The 26,267-nt window shown below is 39.5% G+C and overlaps 1 protein-coding gene across 2 annotated transcripts in view; it reads right to left on the bottom strand.

Annotated features, from left to right (window-relative positions):
* Positions 1–26,267, bottom strand: part of adamts17 (ADAM metallopeptidase with thrombospondin type 1 motif, 17) — a 188,465-nt gene that overhangs the window by 41,076 nt on the left and 121,122 nt on the right. For both annotated transcript variants that reach the window (XM_084722188.1, XM_084722196.1), the window contains exons 11-15: positions 23,683–23,784; positions 23,416–23,561; positions 22,999–23,168; positions 14,341–14,468; positions 3,899–4,019 (exon numbers count right to left, since the gene is read on the bottom strand). In XM_084722188.1, coding sequence (XP_084578314.1) covers positions 3,899–4,019; positions 14,341–14,468; positions 22,999–23,168; positions 23,416–23,561; positions 23,683–23,784 — 667 coding nt within the window. The remainder of the gene's footprint in view (positions 1–3,898; positions 4,020–14,340; positions 14,469–22,998; positions 23,169–23,415; positions 23,562–23,682; positions 23,785–26,267) is intronic.

Genomic DNA, 26,267 nt, shown 5'->3' with positions numbered 1-26,267 from the left:
CTGCAGCTTGCCTAAACCTAACCGAGCAGTTTCTGTGATTTTACTTTGAAAGTCTGGCTGGACATTGCCTCTTTATCATTGTTAATTTAACCATGGCGCCCTGCACGTCCAAAAACTGCACACTCCACTGACCAAGCTACCATGAGAGCTGGGAATGAGAGCATAGAGTTTTTTTCTATCATGTGTGGAACATCTCACTCCTAAATTCAACTCCAGAAGACATTGTGAAGTAAGAAGGATAAACCAGACACACAAAATGTTCCCGATTCTAAGATTACATAGTTTCACTGACATCTATGGTACAAGTACTGTATCATCACTCTATGAATATTTGCATGATGTACACCACTTGTGTGGGATTGAGACAGAGCGTTGGCATCTAGCAGACAGGAAGTAATGTGTAATAAATTTGTCGTTTTTTTATTTTGGAATAACCAGAAGAAGAAACTGGTGGGAAGCATGAGCTCGTCAGTGATACCTGAAAAGATAATGAGCACCTCCTACACAAGCTAAAGAAAGAAAGAAACCATCTACTCTGCCCTGATTAGGTTAGTCCATGCACTGACAACTTTTTCAAAAAAAAAACCCTTCAGTGACTTTTACAGAAGTGATAACATGGTGTGATAATTGCAGGTTTCCAGGTTTGTCGGGATGAATGAGAGCCCTGATTAGAAACAGAAACACCCCCTGTCTCAATTAGAGGCATCAAATCAACAGCTTTTTGTTCCTGGTAAAGCAGTATGGTGTGTGAAAGTGTGTGGACAATTTCTTGCCAAGAAATCTAAAAGTATTGGTCTTAAAAGTCAAAAATTAGGCCTACATCATATTATATTATTGATCAGATTTTCTCCCATAGGCCCCCACTGACGGACTGGTGATCTTGTTAATTTGCTATTGGATAGCTGAGCTGTGTACACTGAAGATAAAGCAGCTCGGGGTGGGGGGGACAATCAGCTGCAATCATAAAATCAAAAAAGAATCACTAAAGTTATTATGACTTAAGTGATGTAATTAGATGTATAAAAAGAAGAATGCCTGCTGTTCTCAAGTAGCCACTGATCCTGCACGCTGCGTTAGTGTAGACAGTGTAGACAAACACACGTGTGTGTTGATGCCAGCCCACTGTACCACTACACCAGAGGCTTTCCACAGTGTGAGACTGCGGGCCTCCCCTCAGAGAAAGCTTGGGAAAAGACTTCCTCTCTCAGTTTAGATGTTTAGTTTTGTTCAATTCCTGGATGTCTACGGGATCATGATTATGTTATTTCATCCACAGATGTTCAACAGCTGAGCCAAGATAGCCTAATGTTGCTGTCTGACATAACTTCAGTCTGCACCAAATATAATATAAAAAGGTCTGTCGAGTGTCATTTGTTAGTTTCAGACTGAGAAAAACAGTAAAAATCCCCAAAACTGTATCTCTGAACCATTTTTTTAACCAAATCACACACATTTCATTTATTTATTGATGTAATAACTGATGCAATCATTTTTAATTTCCAGTCATTGAGCCAGAAACGGTTTGGAACTCCTCTGAGGAGGCCCGCCTCCCACTTTAAAAAAACTTCTGCTCTTAACTACAGGCTACTACATGTGTAACTAGTGGTATATACTGTGGTGCAGTAAGTACAATTATGTAATATTCTTTGCAATTAAAGCTTCTACTGTATGTGTATAAATCAAACATCTCAGAGTTTAGTGGTAGATGTGCAGGGATGACACATTTTTGTATCATGGAAGATCACTCTGGTTCCCCCTACAAAAAGCTGATTTCAGTTTTCCATTGAATTTTGGGTTAGTGAAGAAAACAAAAGTTTATGATACAGACACATTAAGTGACCAGTGTTGACGTGATACCAAATGAACCCCACAACCGGTGTCGTCTCATTTAGCCACTTTTCGAGACAAGAAAAAGCCTCAGAATTTACCAGTGTGGTATTTACTGACTTGTTTTATGTTGTGTGAACAAAATGTGAGGTTTGGAGTTTTGGAGATATGAACTGTAGAGATGTTTGCCTTCAAGATGATTTAACTACATTGAGCTTGGCTTGTGGTGCTAAAAGCACCAAAAAAAAAAGGAGAAACTTTTGGAAAAACTCAACAGGCGTGTCTCTTTCCAGAGATCATGTCCCGGCTACTGACGAGAATCCACTGGCCTTATTGTGAGCAGTTTCATGTTGGAACCACTTGCTTTGAGCACCGCAAGCCGAGTGCCATTTTCTTCTATCACACTGGAGAAAAGGCAGGCATCTGTACAGCTGTTATCTCCAAAACTCTGTAACTCACACCAAAACTATCTAGATGAAGGGTCTGCAAGCTTTACAACCAAAAGAGCCACTTTTGGACAAAAAAGGGAAAAAGAGCCACAGCTGTTAAATTCTCTTTCTCCCTGAGGACTTTTCTTTTTAAAATTTGGTATCCATAGAATCAAGAAGACGAGCCACTGTCTAAATTTAGAGGAACAAGTACCCAACCACACACATTTTAGTTGTCAAAGTATTACTTGGTGTATAGGTTACATATTTTTACAGTTAAATTATGACAGAATCAATTAACACTGTAAAAAATAGTTGAGACAACTCAACATTTCAAGGCAACGTACTGCAATAGATTGTTGAGTTTCAACTTTCTAATCTTTAGTTGAGATAATTAACTTTTCTTCTTTAGATAAACTTGAATTTTTGAGTTTTAGAAACTCAGAAATGTGTTTTTCAAAATTGGTCACATTGAGCTGAAAATTAAATGGTTTTAACTGAAAAAAAAATCATCATTTAATTTATTTCAGTAAATTTACTCAGTGATTTTTTTTTTAATTCAATTTTTTGGGGGTTTTCTAAAACTCAAATATTTAAGTTTATCCAAAGAAGACACATTAATTATCTCAACAAAAGGTTTGTAGTTAGATTTTCATTCTTTTTTTTCCCCAAAACTTAAGAATTTGGGTTGGGCTCAAAACTCAAAAAACTATTGGAATACACTGCCTTGAAAGTTTGAGTTTTCTCAACTTTTTCATGTTTACAGTGTAGCTCTACAACAATGATAAATCAGAATGCAACTGAAAATTAAGAAAAAGAAATAACTTCATTTCCATGTAATTTTTTGCCAAAGCCACAGGGAGCCACTGGAAAGCAGCTAAAGAGCCTCATGTGGCTCCGGAGCCACAGGTTGTACACCCCTGATCTAGATGGATAAGCAGTAATACAGGTAAAAGAAAAAATAAGTATTTTTGATTTTGGGGTTAAACTTGTATTAACCACAGACAATTTCAGCTATTTAACCAAAAGCCCATTAAAAAATCCCACTGACTTTGACTGACTCATTTCTGGGTTTTAGGACTCATTCCTGCAGCCCTCTACTGTGCTGGCAACTTTGAATAAACCCCACCTGGATGATCCCTGAGCAAACTCTTAGGATCAATGCAACAGACTGCAAATTTAACAATTACTGTTGCGGCATAAACTTCTCTTCAAAATTCTCAGGCTTCCATCCACCATGTGTGATTGACAGTAGGGTTTGGCAGCAGGGTTAAAGGCCAATCTTCAGCGCAGGTCAAATTAGGCAGAAACTGAAATAAACAATTTCATGCCAGCATCTTTAAATTTGACCATTTCATTTCATGCCCAAATAATTCTACCAAACCTGAAACATTAACTGTTTCCATCAGAAAATGGAAAAGTGCATTTAGAGCAAAAACAAAAGTCATTTAAATGAGTTCACATACAGTTAAACTGATCATGGCATCAATAAGTGTAAGTAATCAAACAATCTGCATCATATCAGCAGTGAATGACAATGATTGGATCCCTGATTTTCTTTATAGAAAGCCAACATCTGCATACATCAGGACACACATACAGCATGCTAGCTGGCTACTACAAACACACAAACGCACACTCACCCATTCCTTTGGTGTGGTTGAAGTCTCCTCTGACTATCTTACAGGAGCGTCCGTCTCCATTACAAACGCCACAGCGGTCCTCTTTGGCTGAAGAGCCGATGATGCCGTCACAGCCGATTTTCTGCATGCAACAAAAGAAAAGAAGAGAGGGCTGATGAGTGACTTTGGAAAAAAAAAAAAAAAGTTGCATGCAGGGTAAAAGCTTGACTTGTCCTGGTGTCACTGTATGTAGTTCAGTCACCCATCAGAAGGTGGTGTTAAAACTTAAGGAAATGGATGCACCAACCTGCTTATTCCACATGCATGTGAATGGAAGGAGTGACTTGTTGATGGACTGTCTTCAACAAGTGAGTTATTCAGACAAGGCTATAAAGGAGCCTCACTGTACATGGATCCATACAGAGTGTAGCTGAGAACAAGTGTGACTACTGGTCAAAATTTGTGGCCAGCAAAGACTGGAAATGACTGCACACAGCCCGGCAGTTAATGCTGAATGTTTAGGATTTTACTTTTGAAGAAAGGCGCAGCAATGTAATCTTTTTCAGTAAAACTTCTGTCACCATTAATTAAAAAGAAGGCAAATAAATATACGTCAGGACTCCTGTTGAGCCCTTGCATCAAGCATACATCTTGAGAAAAGAATTACCTTATTTTTTTACAATATTCCTCAGCTGGAAGAAGTAGGATTTCATGACCAGTTTATCTTGTTCATTAAAAGTCAGGTCAGAGTGACAACACACACAAATTTTAGCCCTTTTACATACGCTGGTGGACGTCAATAGTTTGTTTTTGGGAGGATCAGATGAAGTATTCTCCATCCTGCCCTGAATGAGCTGCAAGGCATTTTGAAGCTGCCTGATAGGGAGCTCTAGTACGGAGACAAACAGTTATGGGCAGTTGTTCTGCATGCCATGTGAAAAACAGTGACCCAAGCAGACAATATATGTGATAGAATAATGGCCCTTAAACTGAACCCTTCGCTGTATTTCCACCACATCCACCAGCGAGTCTATTCGCTTTTGGTACTTCTTCTTTGTTTCTACTGCAGGTACTACGCCCTCAACATCGCAATGAAGCTGCAGATTTTATTCACTGACAAACTGTAACCGACACTGTATATTTACTGCCAGACTGACAACTTCACTTCTCACTGTTTCCTCTACTGCATTCACTGTCACTCTCTTCTGCTCATTCAATATGCACACAAAAAGAGGCTATGCTTCTCTCATCAGGGGTGGAAATATAGACAAAACTAGGGGTGTCACAATTTCAAAAATCTAAACCGAAAATTGTTTGACCTCAAAGCCAGGACTGCAGTTTCTTGCACTGTTTTTTTTTTTTTTTTTTTTATCCTTGTTTTCTTGCATACGTCCAGCATGTGTCTGAAGGAAAAAAAAGGGGGGGAGGGGGTCTTTTATAACTTAATTTGATAGGACAGCTGATAATATGACAGGAAAGGGGGAAAGAGTGGGGGAATGACATGCAGCAAAGAACTGTCTGTAGGTGTTGAACCCCACAGCCACTGCAGAGGACTCAGCCACAGTACATAAGTCTCTACCAACTGAACTACCAGGCCACTGACATGTATCCACTTATTTGATTGACACTTGCTGTCCACTGTAGCAATTTTTATCTAGCAGCTAGCTCAGTGTTTCTGCAACATTTATCTGTGCTAAGTTTTTGCATACCTCGACACAGTGGTAACACTGCAAAAACAAAAAGGGCAGTAGCTTGGATACTTAAAAATGCTGTGTTTGTGCAGGACGTCCTGTGTCAGCAATCAGCCATCTATTTTCACATCCCCTTTTCAGTCCCTCTAGAAAGTTGCAATCTTGCAATCGCAACAGTTCATACAAAGTTCCAACTCAAAAAAAGAACACAGGTTTGCCATTGTTTTTGACATTTATCAATGCTCCGTGCACTTCTATATTTTGTAATTTTGTGCTTGCTGTTTTGACTGAACTTTATTTCCAAAAAGCTACTGCATCTTTGTAGAAAAGCCCCCCAGGTGCACTTATTCATTTACATTTAATTTTTCAATTTTCACTTGCTCCATTCATTGCAAAAAATGCCTAAAAACATTGCAACATGCATTGCAATTTTTGAGAAAGGTTGCTGTGAAATCAGGCATTTTAGGCCACAACATTCCCCAAAACAGCCTGAAAAATCCTGGAGGGATGCCTTTTAGTATAGGCTCAGCTCACTTGGAACCTCTACTGAGGTGTTACCAAAAAAAGGATCAGTTGCCAGGTACTATGCACAAAGGAAAATTAAAAAAGAGAGTAGAGTTTAGTCCAGACATACCATGCAGTGGAAATGCAGCTCTTGTGGGACAGAACAATAAAGGATTGAGGAAGAACAGGCATTGCTAGGACAACAGAAAGGTGTGATCACACAGAAAAGAAAAATGATTATTGTTGCTGAGAGGGGGCAGTAACTGCTGACAGGTTTTAGGAGATAACAAAGCTCTGTGCGTGTGTGTGTCTGAATCAGCAGCACATCTATGGAACAGATTCATGAGGCTCACAAGACTTTTTTTTTTTTTTTACTACATCAGGAATTTAAATTTTAAGCCAGAAACACACACACGCAGCGCGCACGCACACACACACACACACACACACACAGTGCAGAAGAAAGCAATGCATGGTGCAGTTTGCTGAATCACAGAGCCATATGGCCCTTTCTCCAGCTCAGTCAGACTTCCAGGGTCCTCCTCCAGCAGACACAGTCTATTTTCATAGCTTCACTGAATATATTTCTCTCCCCTTTTCCTGTCTGCTTCCTTTCTTTCTCTCTCCCTCTCCCTCCTTGCCAGTGTTTTCATAGCATGCCTGAGTCTCACATGCCAGGCTTAGAATAACATCCATGCCTCCTCCTCCCTCTGTAACCTCAGTATCTGCCTACTTCTCTTTGTCTGCAGCTCACAGCCTCCTCCATCCTCCACCTCCTCCTCCAGTGCCTCTCCCTCTCAGCTGTAAGACAGAGCCAGCGAGCAGGCTGGAATGTTTTGGCAGGGCCCAGCAGATGCATGATGTGGGTGTTGGAAGCTGACAAAGGCAGAGGTGAGCAGACCAAAGGAAACAGACGAGAAAAGGAGAAACCCAGTTTGATGAGCCTCTAAGACAGGTTGCAAGTCTTATATTAACTCGTTAGGACGGGTCAGGCTGATTTAGATATCAGTGCAGGTGGGTCAGTTCTGATGCAGACTTTTGCAAATGCATGGTGGATTGGCAAAAATGCACATGTGCAAACTTTTTTATGATTTTATTGCCAGTTTTCACACCGCAAGTAATCAGATTCATTACTTATTTCATTCATCCTGCCACATTTGAACAGTTTTTGTTTTTACAGACAGAGTTAGGGAAATAAAACAAAGATAGAGAGAGAAAGAAAAAACATTTTTCCTCTGTTTCTCAGCCTATAAATGATTCTTTCCATTCCTTTAATCTCCTCAACTGTTAATTTCCATGCATTAATAGATGGTGATTTAACTTCCACTCACTTCTGTGTAATGTGTTTTAATGCAGCTATTTGTTATTGTATAAAAATATATATCTCCTCCCCTCTCTGTCTCTCCTGGAAAGATGCCTAATATAATATTGGGTTTCTTTAAATTAAAAATATTCATGGTTTTCTCTTGAACTGACCCACAAAACTTTTTGTATGAGAATAATTAGCTTCCTGTTCCACACATTCCCTCCAGCGTTCAGTGCTACCTGCTAAACTATATTTGAAAGGATTTTTGTTATTGCAAAAGCCCCGTGTTAATTTTCCAAGCAAATTCTTTTCAATATTTTGATTGCGTTGTCTTAAAGATGTTGTGCAAACTTGTTAAAAAGTTTTTAATGAGACTTTGTTTCGGCATATAGGATGAAAAACTGTGTGATGATGTCTGACTGATAGAGTTTTTCTTTGAAGCACCAGCCAGGTATTTCACAGAGGTGTATGTGATTTGCAGTAAATGGGACAGAACGTTCCAAACACTGGTAAAATAAATCAACCTTAGCTGTTACCCGTATATGACTCTCATCCCATTTATCTCCTCTTAGTGTAGCTGGTCTCACAGCTGATCTCACATACTTCTGTACGCATCAGCACACATTTATGACTGTATGCTTTTGAAAAACCTTGAGAACTTGTATTACCTGTTCTGATTTATAGCGACTGCTGACCTGACCGGTAGGGCCTGCAAGTAATGAACAACTGCTAGGCTAAAAACAAGGCTTACCTAGTCTGTTGCAGGACACATTTTGGCCCATGTCATGGCTCAAAAACTGACATCCATAGAAATGTTTTCCTTAATCTTTAACCAGAGCATCTGCAGATTACTTGATATGTTATGATCCAATAAATTTAGGCACCATATGAGATGAACAAATCCTCCTTTTCTTAGCTTTGCTGCCATCCTGACTGTACCTCATGGACCACTGCTGTACATCTCCACTACGCGTCTGCCTGGTCGCCATATTGGTGAGATGTGCACAGAGAGAAACAGACTTCATTACAAAACAACTGTAACTCGCTTAATTCAGAAAAATGCTTTGTTGAGAAATCGAGTGTGATGGTGGTTGTTTGCAGGAGTAATACTCAGTTACTGGTGGTGATCTAATCAGCTCTGTGCCAAAACATGAACCTTCTGAATAGTCAGAACTTTGACCTTCAAATAGGCATCATCAAATATGAATCATTCAGAATTTCAGCTTTTATGAGTTTCTCCAAAAATGTACATTTCGATATATATTACATTGTCATAAAGCCACCTGGGAATTTTCTAAATCAGTGTTTCTCAGTCTTTTTACACAGTGTACCACCTCACAAAATACTGAACTCTCCAAGTACCTCCTTACTGTTTTGCACAGTTTGGTGCTAGCAGGTGCTGTGAATACTTCACTGACACTAAGTAGACACTAGCAGTTTCGCTCAGTTTACCATCATCCATCTTGTTTTCAACACAGCTGCTTGAATTATTCTGCTCCTAATCTGCACTTCTCTTCCTAATAGTTCCCATTTGGAGCTAAGATTGTAGTGTTTTGGAAACATTAATTTCCACTGTCTTAATTTTACCTCATGTTATTGTCTTACCCTTACAGTTTAGCTCGTAACTATCTGTAATCATGGCTGACATATGTGCGTGCTACATGCATGATTGTGACTATGTAGAAGGCTGATATTGAAACAAATATACAGGAATGACAAAATCGATTTTAAATTACATTTCAACATCTCATATTTTATATATTTTCATTCATAATTTTGTAGTATTTTGATAGTATGATATGTTTTTGAAATTTTTAAATCTGTGTACCACCGGAGGGAGCTTGCATACCACCAATGGTACATTCTAAATAAATAACAAAATGTTCTAATTAAATATTAATGTTAAAACTGTAAAGTTTGGACTTTTGCCATTAACTGTTTCCTTATTATGTTTGCATTTTCTTATTACAAACTTTGCATGTATTGTTGCAGTCACTTTCTGGGGATAATTTATGGACAATGTAATGGACATTATGTCCCACATTTCACGTCTGAAGACCTGGACACATGAGTGAATTAACAATGGGAACCAACATTTTCAGAGTGGTATGTGGCTGTGACAATATCTAGATAAGGAAATTTACACTACACTATACAAAAAACCCTCTAGGTTGTTAAAAACTTTGCAAATCTCCAGTGGTTGCATCTGACAGGTGTGGTGGCATTGCAGTAGGTGCTTCACCATCTGTTGCCTGGTGTAGTTCTGCACTCTACTGAGTGACGTCTCGTAGTTTTGTAGTATCACCTCAGTATTTCACAGACTACAAGAGGTCATGCACAGTCCAAACACTGGTCAGGTTAATCAACCTTAGCTGTTACCTTAATATGACTCTTATCATAATTCAAACATGAATCTTGAACCAAGTGTCTGTACAAACCCAGTCTAGATGGGAGGAACAGCACAATGGCAGAAGTAAGTATTTTGTGAGCACATGTGCGTCATGATAATTGCATCCATATTGGACTTTTTGGGCCTCTCTGTCTCTCTGTCTGTCTCTGCCAGAAGGAGGGGGAATTCCTCCCAAATGTACAGGCATCCAACATTTGCAAATAAACACAAAAGACTGACTGTAGTCGGGACACCAGATCCAAATAAACTCCTCAACCCTCCCCAGGGGAGCAGCCTGTGGATCCACTCCACCACTGCTAGCTGCTAATGAATGACTGTACTCTATTGATCCCTGTAGGGGCATTCTCCTTCACAGCTCTGCACTGGGACATGGGTTTATGTGTTTATTTATTTCATGACTGATTGATTTTTTTTTCAGTGGTGACAGCAGTGCCAAAATCTCTCCTCTTTCACACTCCCTTAGCTGTTGTAAAGACTTTGGGTCTTTTATTTATGGACCAGTCTCTCAAACCAGCAGCTCATCCTGCAGCCATGACATTGGAACCTGGCTACATCAGGAAGCCTGCTGATATTATTATATCACTATTTGTAGTTATTGTTGTGTCATTTCAACATAAAGGGTAACCTTAAAGCCACTTGAGCTTAAGACTCATGATACCACCTTGTTAAAGCTTGAACTTCACAGTAATAATCTAAGAGTGGAATCATTATCACTGTCACAACAAGTCCTTGAAACTAAACAACACAATACATAATTCATTGTCATAATCAGTAGCTTTCAAAACAAGCCATATAAATGATCTGACAACCCATTCAGTGGAACGATGACATTTGTCAGTGACTTCCGAAACCAATCCATAGATTTATATTCACGTTTTCTGATCTGTCAATTCTATGACTAGGGTTTGCTTGGGTTTAGGCACAAAAACAACTTGGTTAGGGTTAATCAAAGGGCATGGTCATGGTTAGATGAACCAATGTTGATTGCTGTAAGACATTGGAAGCAAACAGTGGTCTTCAGTGGTAAACTCACATGCTATTTGACCCATCTATCCACAGTGGATCTCTACATGAGGTTTAGTTGTCCTGTAAATTAGTCATAATTCCTATGGCTGCTAGAAGTCTTTAGGGCTTTTCTCATTGTACTTCGCTTAGAGCTGAAAGCATTCTTAGAACCTTCTTAGCTCCAGGCTGAGAAAAAATCCACATCGGCACTATCCTGGCATACTCCTAAATGGCCTAACCTTGACTTTAGCCTTGGGCTTGCTGGCCCTGCTCCTGAGCAAGGTCAGCCCTGGGTTTGTGTGATTATTCCCTGGATAAGGACTAAACACAGGGATAAAAGGTGCCAATATGAGACAGGGCAAAGTAAACAGAATGTAATAGTACTTTTAGACCCATGTGTGGTCAGTATTCAAGAGACAATCCAGTTGCAGAGCAGGGCCATTGAGCCTTAGGCTAACATTGGAATCCAGCTACATTATAATTGCTGCTGATGTTATTATATCACTATTTGTAGTTACCATTGCCGAATTTCAACATAAAGAGTAACCTTAAAGCTACTTGAGCTCTGCAGCAAGAGTTAAGACTCATAATACCACCTCGTAACAGTTTGAACCTCACACAGTAATGATCCAAGAGTGGGATCTTTATCACTGTCACAACAAGTCCTTGAAACTAAACAACAAAATATATCATTCATCAGTGGCTTCCAGAACAAGCCATGTAAGTGATCTGACAAACCATTCAGCAGACTGATGACATCTGACAGTGACCTCCAAAACAAATCCATAGATTTATATTCATGTTTTCTGATCTGCCAATTCTATGACTAAGGTTTGGTTAAGTCGAGGCACAAAAACAACTTAGTTAAGGGTTAATTAAAGGTTGTGGTCATGGTTAAAGAACCGATGTTGATTGCTGTAGGACACTGGAAGTAAACAGTGGTCTGCAGTGGTAAGCTTGCGTGCTTTTTGGACCATCTATCCATCCTGGCCATCTCCATATGAAGCTTTGTGGTCCCATAAAGATAGATGACATAAAGTCATAATTCACATGGCTAGAGTTCTTTCAGGCTTTTCACACTGCACTTAGCTCAGAGTTAAAAACATTCTTAGAACTTTCTTAGCTCCAGGCTAAGAAAGATTTCATGTTGGCACTATCCTGGTACATTCCTAAATGGCCTAACCCTGACTTTAGCCTTGGGCTTACTGCCCCTGCTCCCGAGTAGGGTCAGCCCTGACTCTGCATAGTTATCCCCTGAAGACTGACTAAACACAGGGCTAAAAGGTGGCAATGTGACAAAGGGCTACAGTAAACAGAATGTGATGATACTTTTAGACCCATGTGTAGTCAATTTTCAGGAGACAACCCAGTTCCAAAGTAGGGCCAGCAAGCCTTAGGCTAAAGTTAGGGTCAGTCACTCTAACTGCCATTTCATCCTGCAGCCATAACATTGCATTATTTCAACATAAAGAGTAACCTTGAAGCTACTTGAGCTCTACAGCAAGAAACTCATGACGCCACCTTGTAAAAGCTTGAACGTCACAAACTAATGATCTAAAAGTGGGATCATTGTCACTGTCCCAACATGACCTGAAAACTCAGTAAATACATAAGCAGAGGTGCCTCCAAAACCATCACTTATGCCAAGTTTTCACCAAACACTATTGGTGTGGTGCCCTGGAAACCGTACATTCATCCAAGATCTGTCTTGTGTTTCTACTGCAGACAGTATTCTTAAATGTAGATTGGTTTGTTAGTAGGGGTTTGGCCTAAGGCTAACCCTTTTCACTTTTCCAGCAGTTGGGAAGCAACAGACAAGACTCTTATTGGTCTTGAGAAGCTGCAGCATTTATTAATCGACACACTGTAACCTATACTGTACATTTACTGCCAGGCTGACAACTTATCGCTAACCTTTTCCTCTGCTCCACTCACATTCATTGTCAATTTTCTGCTGCTCGTTCTCTCTCACTTGTTCAACCACACACTTGCTATACATGCATGTTTTGTGTTCTTTCTTCAAAGTATGTGGTTGTTAATTACAAGGAGACACTTTGTTTGAGAAAAGACTGCTGGCAGTAAGACAGAAGAATGCTTAAAAAAAGAAATTTGGGGAAAATCCCACATCAGAGTGCAGACGACAAGATGGTTCTAGTTGTTCCAGCTCTCTGATCAATCATAGTTCTGCAGTGTTTTACATTTTTGTGTTATTCTTCATCTTTTAGTATAGGCTCATCTGGCTTGGAACTTCAAGGGGGTGACGAAAAAATAGAATGCAATGAAGGGGTTATTCTGTTACCATCCATAACTTTTGCCAGTGGAAATGAGAAAGCAACCATTCTGATGTAACAAACTGCAAAGGACTGGACTGGACAGTTTGGTGGACTTGTTGGCCTTCTATGGTGAGGGTTTGGTTAGTTTTAGTCGCAAAACAACTTGGTTAAGCAAAGATCATGGTCATGGTTAAATGAAACCATTGATTGTTGGAGGACACGGGAAGCAAACAGTGGCCTCTAGTGTTAAACTTTTTAATGAAACTACCCACCTTGACGCTCCCCATAAAGTCATAATTAAAAAGTCATAATTAACATTGCCTCTAGAAGTCTTTTGGACTTTTTACATTGCACTTAGACCAGGGCTAAAAGCAATCTTAGACCCTTCTTAGCCCCAGGCTAGATTTCATACTGGCATTACCCTCCTCTGGAGCAGGGCTACCTAGAGTTTGTATGATTATTCCCTGAAAATTGACAAAACACAAGGCCGAAGTTTAAGTAAACAGAAAGTTAACATAGCCTCATTTCACACCAGTACCTTAAGCCAAATGTTTAGTCCATTTTCAGTGGACAACCCAGCCTCAGAGTGGGGCCAAAAAGCCCTAGGCTAAAGTCTACTTTCAAATGTGCCAGAACTGTTCCAGTGTGAAAGCTTATCTTGGGCTAAGAGGGTTCTAAGAATAATTTGAGCCCTAAGCTAAGTGTGGTGTGAAGAACCCTGAAGATGTAAACATTAATTGCATGTTAAAACAGACACTTAACCCAGGTAGAGGTGTAGTGTGAATTTTGTAGCCCTGGGCTTTGGTTAAACTTCGGTTAACAATTTGTGTGCAAAAAGGGGCTAAACTATCCCAGTGTTAACTCTTAGGATACTCTAAGGCTAGGCACATGTGAACACACACACATTCAAGTGCCGGCCAATCAGGAGGTTCAGTGTCTCACCTCAATTGGACTCTACCTTCTTAGCTGCTTCTAACCTCCTAACATCTGCAGGACTGTTGAGAATCAGGAGATTGGCACATCGAAAGCTTACACTGTGTTGTTTCAAGACAGGGAGATGCCTTTGGCTGACGTGCGCAATGCACACGAAAGGACTTCAGAGGAAGGCTACATAGGTGGGGTTAGCGATGGCACCCCTCAAAGCATGGCATGCAAAGAAACGTTGTCTCTGTTGAGTCTAATCTTAAAGTCTAATCGTATTTGTTGTGTACCATTCCATGGTATAATTTTGAGGAAGTGTGCATATGCGTGGGTGTGTGAGCATGTGTGTGTACCTGACACCTCCCGTTGACACAAAGGTCGGCTTCGTATGGTCCACAGGGCGTCCCGTCCATCACTCTGTCAGCCATCAGGACTGGGACATCTCGACCCACCGGGCTGCAGAACAACACACATGGCTTCTCTGCTCATGCATACACACACACACACACACAGACAAACAGGCACACACACAATCATGTCATTAGTGTATCCATCTTTGAACAGACACAGGAGTTAACATGTCCCCCCTGTTTACAGCCACCTGTTATCATGTGACTAAAGTTCCATGATGGGTTACGTAACAACAGTTCCATTCACTAATGAAGACTGTGCAGCTGAATGCTCCAAAAATAAGCTAGCAATTGTGCAGGCTCTCCTGTTGTGTTAATATGTGTGTTCATGGCCTTAAGCCGCTGTGGAATTTATATTGTTTATACATCCCTGTGTTACTGCCGTGGTGATGTTTTATTCTGCTGCTGAAGTGGCAGGTTATTTAAATTATGTAACTTAATAATGCTCATTCCACCCCCCTTCAGCAACCATAGTCCTTTTTATCTATGGTCCATTATTTTGTTTAATTGCAAGTAAGGCAGTACTGAGGAGGGCAGTTGTATATTTATAACTGGTAATCAGTCGTATGCACAGGCTGCAAAGTGCTCATTGAGAAGAAGAATTTAATGTTGGTTTGGGCATCAGGGCTCTGGTACTATGACATGTTATTGTGCTTTATTTTGCAGCTTAAAGATGTTTTTTAATTTATATTATTTCATGTAACAATATCATTATCATCATATAGCATTTATCTTTACCTCCTGCCCACTTTTAGGATTTGAATGCAGTAATGTTTAATCAGAGCAGATTTTAACAGGATTACTCCTAACTTTTATCTAAGTACATGTTAAAATATGTGTTTTTACTTTTACTTGAGTAAAATATCCTAGTACTGTTTCCATTCCTGTTTATGACTTGTAATAGTCAGTGATCAATGATGATGTGATTAAAACATTTACATATAAACAAGTATTAAATCTGTATTTGATCACTGACTATCACAAGTCACAAGAGGCGTTCAAGGGACAATTCACCCCAAAATCAAAAACATATTTCTATATAGTACATTTTACTGTAGATGCTTCACAATAAAAGCATGAGGCATAAGTGATAACTGAGATGGACTATGTTTTTATGAGTCTCTTTTTCTTTTTAATGCTGGATAGTTTGCCTTTTAAGATAATTCCGTCAATCTACTGTGATATAAACACTGATGTTGACATCAGAACTAAAAGGTTTGGTAGTAATACTGTTAGAAACTACAATGTGAATTAAACTGGACAAATGAGAGGTAAAATGAGTGCAGTGCCATCAAAGGAAGGAAGGACAGAAGAGGCATTCATTTGTCTGTCTTCACAGAAAACATATTCTAATCCTGTTAGAATTAAAGTAAACAGCTCCTATAATTAATCAAAAGCTTTTGTCACACAGCTGTAACAACGTGAGCTGCTGAGAGGGACCGAGACGCCGACTAAAGGGCAGAACTCGGAGGAAAACTCCTTTTACAGTCAGGGCTGCATCGACTGAGAGGTGACCCAGCTGGCTGCAGTGGCACAGGAGGAGAATAAAGGAGTGTCTGTTTGGATCTGCTTTGGGAAGACACCAGAAACCAGAATAATCTGTATGTATATCTGTGACATCTGTATGTTTCTGTGTCGCACTGGCTGTGAAAACAAATCACTCTCTGGGACAATTAATCTAAATCTAATTCTTACTTTAACTCTTCTGGTCAGCGATATGACACCTGTAGAGAATTACCTCCACTAATTACCTAAATGTATTTTTTAATTTATTTAAAAGGGACCATTTAAAGTTTAAAACATACAAAACAACACAATTTACAGCATAGAGACACACAATACAGAGCTACACACAAAAGCACGTCACACAGAAGACACACAATAGCTCATCACAGCTGTATGCTTGTCAAAATAAAACAAGTCATAAAGTGCAGAGTTCAGGGTCAGTGAGTGCAGAGCTGAGCATCTTTTAACAGACTTTTCAAGCAGGTTTTGAAAGTACTGACGGAGCTGCAGCTCCTCACATCATCGTGTTCCACTGATTTGTGGATTTAACAGAAAAAGCTGATTGCCCAAATGCAGTGCGGCAAAATGGTAATTTACAGTCTCACACTGAGGATAATCTTGAGGATCTGATAGAATTTACTGAGCGAGAATACATTAAGTCACATAGTGGAGGAGGAGCCAAACCATTTAAAATTTTATAAGCCAGGCATAAATGTGAAAATATTATACTCTTTTCAAAGTTTGTTTCTGTAAGGACTAAAGAGGTCTCATGGCTGTTTCACCAGCCTGCTCCCAGCATGCAGTGCAATGAGACACACGTGAAAGGATCATAACAAGCCCTTATACAGCTTATATGAAACCCAGCAATGTTGTTTCCTATGAACGTTTATGATTAAAATGTCCTCTATAGGCTTATCAGATGAGTTGAAGCTTGGTTGCACATTGAGCAGTTTGTGTTATTAGCATGATGAGCTAATTATTCTTGCATTTGAAATTGCTTTGATTTTGTTTCCTTAATTAGAAAGTCCACGTTTGTGACGTCCAGAAACCAGATGTCCCAGTTGCATCACCTGCTAGGTTAGTGGTTCTCAAACAGTGGTCCAGGGACCTCCAGGGGTACTATTATGTTACTGTAATAGTGAGTTTCAAAAACAGCTTTTTTTTTTCATCAGTGATGGAGTTATTAATGATCAATAGGCTAATAAGGGCATGTCAGTGGTGCTAGAGATGGTTTCTAATATTTTATGTGCACTACACAGTCCATTAACATTAAAATAAACGTATAAAGTCTGTGAAGACATTTAATTTTCTTCTTTTATTTTAGCTGATAATGACTCAATTAAGTAATTAATCAACTGCTAACTACTTATATTGTTTGTCTAATCATAAAATTATAAAATAAATGCAGGCTGTAACGAAGCTTTTTGCATGAATCAATCTTATATATATATATACACATATATATATATATATATATATATATATATATATATATATATATATATATATATATATATATATATATATATATATATATATATATATATATATGATAATTTAAGTTAATGAATCTGAAAACTTTCCACAGACCTCTTGGCAGAGTGCCACAGAGCCCTGTCAGGTCCCCAGACCACTACCTGAGAAACACTGGCCTAGCAGGTGATGCTACTGAGAGAATGGAGGGGGAATGAGGACTAGGGATGTTCCTGATGACTAATTTCCCTGTCGATTAAACAGAAAATTTAATTTAGACTAGCTGACTTGTCTAACAGTAAGAAAACACAGAAAGCAGCTAGAATTGAGCAGAATTTATTCATTTATAAAGTTAAACACTGTCCTAAAAAATACTGTGTTTATTAAGAGCCATTTGAAGCTGGTAATCACAGTCAACAATCAAAGACCAGTGGCGTGTGGCTGCATAACTTCTTAGAGGCAACAGTTAACTGACATCGTGCATGAATGAAATATTGATAAGTCGTTTAAACAACTAGTATTTCTGATGCTGACTAGTGAGGGTGAGGACGTTTAATCATATAGTCGACTAATCGCACACATCCCTAATGAAGACTGCACATCATTTCTCATTAAATCTTTTTTTTTATATTTCTGGACATGGACATGGACTTGGACTCTTAGATCACCCTTCCAAGTTAATCACATCCATTTCCAAAACAATACACTTAATTAGCTTATTATGTCAATTACACAAACTTCCTAACATGCAACTTTTAGCAACCAAGTTGAATATGATTCACTAGGCCTACAGATGAAATTTTAATTAAAAAAAAGTTCATTGGAAAAAACATTACCAGATCAGAGAAATTTCCAGTGGACTAAATATCTTGGCTGCGTCCAGTAATTACAATATTAATAATAATATAATAGTAATATATATTCGTCCAATATTGTGACACTGTTTGGGAAATCGTTAATATACAGGCTAAACAATAGCAGACCCAGCAGCTTCATGGCTGCATCCCAGCCCGAAAATAAAAACTTTAACCACAGTGAGCTGTTATTAATATGTAAATTTATGAATGAAAAGTTAATCCATAATTGTACAATGGATTGTAGGGTACTGACGTCCTGCAAAGCTGGAGTTGTCAGAGTCTTTATAACAGGACAGCCTTGCAAACCAAATTATCACATATCCAACCCTGAAATACAGACATCAAAGAATCCTGCATTAGCACTCAGCTCATGTTCTGTCTGCTGCAGGGGTGCTTCAGGCGTGTCCAGACTGAATTCAAAGAGAAATTTAAAGGGCTGCGCGTTTACCTACAAATTCAACGAAAAGTGAGTTGCGCAAGCGGGCTCTCATACACTCATGAATCCCCTATGGGCAGAGTGAAATAAGGTGAAACCAATTCATGCAACTTGAAAGTGTTTCAACTTGAATGTAAAAATTTGTGCTCATCCTGAGGCTGTTTGACTCCATGAACACACAGAGACGAGAGGAAAAAGTCAAGAGAAAGGAGGACAATAACAGAAAGACTTCGGACAAAGATCAGACAAAGTCTTAGCTGTCCCACCAGCACACAGAGCCACACTCAGCACATCTGGCCGAGTGGTGCTATCCAGTGTTGGGGGATTTCATTCTGGCATATTAAATCAGCATTTAATCTTTTGATTTGTTATTTGTGATCTGGATTAGTACAGGGCAAAGAAATGAATTTGACATCATTGGTGTAGTCGTGCCAGAGGGCACCAGAATGTGAGGAATCAAATGTTGGCACTTTGCATAATCCACTATTTTAATCCCCTATTTTAAGACATTTTAGACGCTAGATAAGTAAGCCAATAAGAAGAAATGGAATGGTTAATGTTCTCACTAATATTTTATTGATGAGAAAAGAGTGGTGCAGACTTGCAGTCTCCAGAGGGAGAGAAATCAAATCTAATCAAAAAATAAAACAGAAGGCTATAATTTACTAGATGCAGAATTTTAATTAGCCCAATATTGAACCCAAATCAAACAAACAATAAAAACGAACTCACCAAAATATAGACTCAGTGATCATAAACTTGCAGTCGAAACTGGTCGCTATAAAAATGAGTGGCTTTAAAGAATGAAAAGAATCTGTGTGAAGTTGAAACAAGAACCCATTTTGTCATAAGTTGCCCCAAATACAAAAAAATTAGAGAAAATGTCTTCCCAAAATTCACCCAGAAAATCCTTGACTTTCTAACCGTCCCTCAGACTCATTCAAACCCTTCTAGGAGAAAACAGCATTACGGCAGAACTGGCAGGAGAATATGTTTCTACGTGTCACAAAGCAAGAAATATTTCAGTGTAGCGTTTATTTTTCTTTTCTTTTTTAAGTCACTTTTAACATTTACTAGATACTGTACATTATATTGTTTGTTTGATCCGAAACATCACTACAACAATCCATACATGCCAATCAATATATCCTGTAGTTGTTCTATATGTTTGGAATCATGGAATATTAACAGCCATATTAGCAATAAACAACTGGTGTGACTTTGCAACAGCTGTTGTGATGTACATATGTACATGCGTTCACATGTGCATGCATTTAAAAACACATACACCCACTCGACCTCTGTGGAGTGGGATTAAGTCACACCAATGGAAAGAGGAACTCTTTACCAACTCCAATGACACCTGCCACAAGGCTCTGTGACTAAGGTTCAGGAGTTATGAAAGGGGCGGGGCAACAGTTTAGGGTCAGGGCTATAACACACAGTTGAAGCAGGAACTTTGCTGAGACCAATGATGCCCCCCCAAAAGAGTCTAAGAGAATTGGTTAGTTATGAAAGGGGGAGTGGCTAAAGTGTAGTGGCCTGCCATCCAAATCTAATGATAAAGAAAATCTGCTGAGTGTGAAGATGCCTCCCACAAGAGTCTATGACTGACGGCTCATGAGTTTGACTATGGTACATGAATCTGTTTAGAAGTTACAGGCCGCTCCCACTGCACCCCAACCGCCACCCCCCCTTTTTTTTTCCAGTTAGCATGAACAGTTAATCAGCTGTCCTTTGGCTGATGACCAACGTTTCCACAAAATCTCGGGCAAGTCTGTGAATCCATTTGGAAGTTACGCGCCTGAACGTCTCATTTTAGCCAACTGAATATGAACGCAACCACACACCTTAATACACAAACACATCGACCTCCACGCTAAATTTCAGCCTCCTAGGTTGAAAACTGTGGCCACCAAAGGGTGGGAAATTCTTGTGCACGTGCCAATGCACCAACTGACCATCTGACCAGCGACCTACAGTTTAGCACAAACTCTGAAAATATAAGAAATTATAAGAAGTGGTTTAGACATCTGCACTGGGTGTGTATGAAGTCACTGCTGTTGTCTCTGGAGCCTAAAATACAATCAAGTTCTTTATATGAAGTTGCACGTAAATTAATTTGATTTTTACAATGCCGATAACAATTGTGTTACTTCGTCTACATATATCACATGCTGTCTTTGCACCACACAATATTTCTGTATTAGCTGAAATACACTTTATGTTTTATGTGTATACGTATGGGTCATTTTTCATTTTGATGTCTGCTTTAGTCTGTTCAGTTGCTACTACAGCATTTCGCAGAACATGTTTCATCTCAGGCTGACAGGATATAATGTAGTTCCACTTTGCTTTCAGTAAAACCATTTCATAAGAGAATTCCACAAGTACACCTTACTGAAAATATCTGTGGTGTCAAACACTGCATTTTAGTAGTATTTTCTGTGTCCTGGGTTGTGTATACTGTTGTACATGCTTCTCACTGGAACCATGTGTTCAGTGGCAAAGCACAAGGAGAAAGATTGAATCATTTAATATTTATGACCTCTACCTTTAAATCTGTTAACATAAACAAAAGTATAAATGGATAAACTCCTGTTGGAGTAAATGAACTCTCTGCGTGGCTTTCAAGTGACACATTAATCACTCCAACAGCAACAGCATTAATGCAATTATTGCTCTCTGGGCACAGTAACTCACAACATTCATCTTAGAGCTGCCTCCCCTCTTAAGACACACAGTTACCCAAGCTCTGCTGACGCCCACTGTTCCTGTCACCTTTTAACACACAACATCAAACATCAAAGTAGTGGAAAAACTTTTCCACCATTTCTCATCTGACAACACCTCGCTGTGTGAGGAAAATTACAGAAGAACAAAAACGTTAGTGTAGCATCTTTGTTGGGAAAAGCAGTGATGTAAAATGATACAGGGGAATTTTGTCTGCCACTGTTTGTAACCCTCTACTACTCCTTCTTGTGGTGTGCTACAAGGTTCTGTTCTGGCCTTTATTGTTTTCCTTGTACACATGAGATCCTAAACTGTAACTATCAAGCAAGCCTCAGAATTGATGGTGTAATATGAAGCCATTGCTCGTGCAAAAATTAGTACAGTAGTCAAAAAAGTTAGTTGGGGCCACAGGTTGTATATGAAATCAGTTGTTCTCCTGTTTAATATACCATCTATGATTAAAGCGAGTTGTTTACTCCTGCCCCCTCCTCCAGAGTAATGGCAGAGACAGGCAGGCTGCAGGAGTGCAGGATGCGCACAACCTCAGAAATTGACAACAACAAGTCCTCCACTGTGGGTTGATCAGCAATAACTGTCAAATATATGTCAATGTAAAGTTAATGATGAGTGAAGTGGCTGCCTGTCTCACTGCCTGCCAAACTCCATTAACATTTTGCTCAATTTAACAGTTATAAACATCTACACCTTCTACAATATTATGAATGATTTCTTACAACTCACAAACAGACACTTACTCTTTCAACAAAAGATTCTGCATTAATTTGAACTCTGATTAATGTGAAACAGACGTACAGGACAATTATTCTGGTCTGGAATGGAAATTTCAAAGGATGACGCACTTGTAGGGTTCAAGTCAAGTGAAGCCAGTATTTCAACTTAACATGTTTCCTTAATCTCTGATGACACATCGTGATCATGTTATGAGTTATTACAGTAAATATATTACAGTTTTCTCCTTTAAGTCCATCAAAGATTGCAGCATTAGTAATTTTCCAAAGCTTAAAAAAGTACTCCACCAACTTAGCATTGCAATTCCTATAACACTGTCAGATGGACAATTAAAAACAAAGTAAATGCAACAAATATATACACAATTAAACATTAGCACAATTAAAGACGATGAGAACATGTTATATTGCTTATGAATTTAACTTTTGCTTATTTTAAGCTACTTCATCTTCAAAAGGTTCCATAGTCCTTCTTTAATTTTAATAAATTTGGTCTAACTTGGAAATGTGCTGTAGGTGTCATGTTGATTAGCATGTTTATAGCCTCTTTTACAGTGTGCAAAAAAACACTAACATACACTGTCTTTTGTGTTTAGTGGGACAGGACACAATCAGCATTAATTCCCAGGTCAAATGACTGCAGTAGTCACATCTAGTCACATCTAACTCTGTAGCCAAGCCAAGGACATTCAACACTCCACATGTAAAACTAAAGGTGACTGTCTATGAGACCGTGTTTTCAAAAGGTTGAACCTGACTCACACTGGACTTCAGATGTACAAAAAACTGGACAACTTTAAAAAGCACTGTGTGTGTGTGTGTGTGTGTGTGTGTGTGTGTGTCTCACCATCATTAATAATAGCAGTCAGCATATTGCCCTTCTTCTTGCTGGCGTGTCGGTCATAGGACAGACACTGCAGGTCTCTGAAGCTGGGTGCACCCTTGGGACAGGGAGGACCTTCACAGGCTTTGTGCTCCACGCTGGCCTTCTGACAGTGTCTCCCACCAGGACCAGGCCTGCAGGCACGCAGGCAGGCACGCAGGCACGCACACACACACACACACACACACACACACACACACACACGCACACACACACACAGTATGGACACTCAGTTTAGGAGGGAGATGGAGGCTAACAAAAGTCTGTAAGCCATAATATCAAGATAAATGAGCAAATTGATGAGTAGATATGATCAAGATAGTGCAAACAGGTCAGTCAGACAGACAGACAGACAGACAGACAGACAGGCGGGTGACATACGGAGGGTTGTCACATTTCCTCTGTCTGAACTGGACTCCAGTACCGCAGGTCCTGCTGCACATGCTCCACTGGCTCCATGGACTCCAGTCACCGTCCACATGCTGAGGGATGGGAGTCTTACTGACACACTCGCCTGCCCTGCACCACTGACACACACACACACACACAGTCACACACACAATACAAAACACAAAATAATTTCAAGTGGACTTCACACTCATCATAATCTTGGCATGGCAGCACACTGTGTGACTGAGACAGTCCTACCTTGTCTGCTCCACATTCTGTCCCATCCAGAGGAGGATCCAGTTTTGTCTTGCAGGAAGCATCTCCCTCTACTAAACACCACAGACCAGCGCACATCAGGTGCTGACAAACACACACACACGCAAAGAAATACAGGAGATACCATATATTATTATTGCATAATTGTCTGTTCTTCACACAGTAAATTCAGCATTAGATTCACTTACTGTTGAATTCAATCAGTACAACATCAGTCAGGTCATACTCGTCACTCTGTTGCTCTCCGTTTTCCTTTATCAAAGAAACTGTCCTCTTTTATGAGTTCATTCAAACTGCTTCTTCTCTGTCGTCCAATCAATCAGTAAATAAAACTCAACAGTCCTATAGATGCTTCACATTAAAGGCTGAGCAGGAAGGTGAAGGTTTCTGCCCTCTGAGCCAATAGAGACTTTTCATATGAAACCTGTTGAGTTTGAATTAACAGCAAACAGAATAATAACAAGACAAAATGAACTTATTAAATAAGAGAAAAATGAAAGATCTGTCTTTCTCTTGTGGATACAGTCCCAAGTGAAATAGTTAAAACTACAGTGAGAAAAGGGCACAGTGTAAAAAAGAAAAGTTAGAAGAAGTAAGAAGTTAAGTTGAGAAAACTTAAAATTTCAGGGCAAGTTACTGTTGTTCTGAGCCCAACTTGAACTCTTAAGTTTTGAAATCAACTAAAAAAAAGGCCAACCTATAATCTTCAATTATGATAACTTAATTTTCTTCTTCAGATAAACGATAATGAGAAAAAAATGTATCTATTTAAATGTATTTAAAAAATTGGTTACAGCTGTGAGCTGTGAACCTTATTAATCATTATTTGGATGCCTGAAAATTAAATGATTTTAACTGAAAATATTAAAATATTAACAGTTATTCACTCTCACTTCAGTGAGTTTAGTCAATAATTTTTGAAACACTAATTCTTCTGGTTTCTTACTTTCTTCTTAAACTTAAAGATTCAAATTCATTGAATGAATTATGTCAACAAGGGTTAGTAGTCGACTATTAGTTCTTTGAACTGGGCTCAAAACTCAAAAATCTATTGCAGTAAGTCAAGGGAAAAAGAGTTTTCTAGATTTTTTTGTTTTTACAGTGCAACCAACTCCAAAATAACATCTGTAGTTAGGCATTGTGTTGGAGTAAAAAACAGCTGTTTTTCTCTGGAAAAATGCATGTTTTCAGGGGCAGTGAGACTGCAAATGGGGCAGCGGCGAGCATCCATGAGTGGTGGTGCACTAAGCAGCCACGGGTGTGGGGGTTGCACATAGAAAATAACAGGGGCAGCTGTTTTGACACGTGCCATTCGGCAGTGGTGTGTTTTGGTCTGAAGCCTGTTTCAAATAAAAGCCTTGCTTTCTCTGCAGTGAAGGTAAATAAAGGCTTTGGACACTATTAGAGAATTTATGGCATGTCAGACTTTGTATGAGTTAAACCCTGAGGTACTCCGGTCAGTACACTTCTTTTTACTTTGAATATTACCTCAACGTTTCCCAATCCAATGACAGGCTTGAAGCTCATAATGCTTGTGTTTACTTTGCTGAGGTTATGTATTAAGTCACTACCAGGTGGATTCACACTGCAGCATCATACTTAATGTCAGCCTTCAGTCACAGAGGTCCCACTGCTGGAATCTCAAACATTTTTACAACAAAAAACTGAGGAAAACAAAAAATGCCAACGTCAACAACACACCAACACTTTTTGCCTCAACTCTTCATGCACAATCATAATTTACAACGACCTGCACGCTTATGAGACTGTAAAAATGCCATTTGATTTTGACCTTTGACCTCTTCCCTCTCCGTTTCCGGTTTTGATTCACTCACAGCTGTCATCCCTGGTCTGAGGTCAGAGATATCCCATGACACCCACCATAACAGATGACATTGATCACCCTCTCAATCCACTTTTCACATTACTTCTGTCTGACCGCAGAAACAGGCCTGGAACACGGAGGAGGCTCCACTTCAGCAGCGGTTTTGGCCACTCAAACAAACTCCCCCTGCTGAGCGCTGTGGACGGTTGTGTGTGAGCATATTTGTGTGCGAATGTGCATGTCAGTTCCCCTTGTGAAGCAGACAGAGCACATGAAATTGAACCGTGATCTCCTCTTTGCTCTCGCTTTGATGAGAAGCTGACATGCGAAGAGACTGTTTGTTACACTCTGTAGACGGAGCGCTTCCTGCTTTAAACTGTGCGTTTGCTTGAGCATGCGTGCCTCCTGTGAAAGCTCATATGACCCGCTCCCTCTCTTACTTTGATGTAATGCAATCAAAGATGCTGTTGACTGGATAATTCATTTAGCCTCTCCTTGATCTACTCCTCTTTTCATCCTCTCTCACTTCTCATCTCCTCAGATTCTGGCTCCTGTCTTCTCTGAACATGCTAAAGTGATCAGAGACATCCTGAGTCCTCATTGTTCAGATGCTGAGAGTCCACTTAGGATGGATGCAGCCTGTTGCTATGGCAATTTGAATTTTACTGAATATATTTAATATTTAATACTGTCCATGATGAAACCCAAATGGCTGGCAGACTGTGGCAGTTGTGGGCAGGGG

The sequence above is a fragment of the Lutjanus erythropterus genome, chromosome 1, assembly GCF_056507025.1.
Source record: "Lutjanus erythropterus isolate fLutEry1 chromosome 1, fLutEry1.hap2, whole genome shotgun sequence".
NCBI lineage: Eukaryota > Metazoa > Chordata > Actinopteri > Lutjaniformes > Lutjanidae > Lutjanus > Lutjanus erythropterus.
The sequence above is the reverse complement of the archived record's forward strand: the minus strand, read 5'-3'. Positions and strand labels throughout refer to the sequence as shown.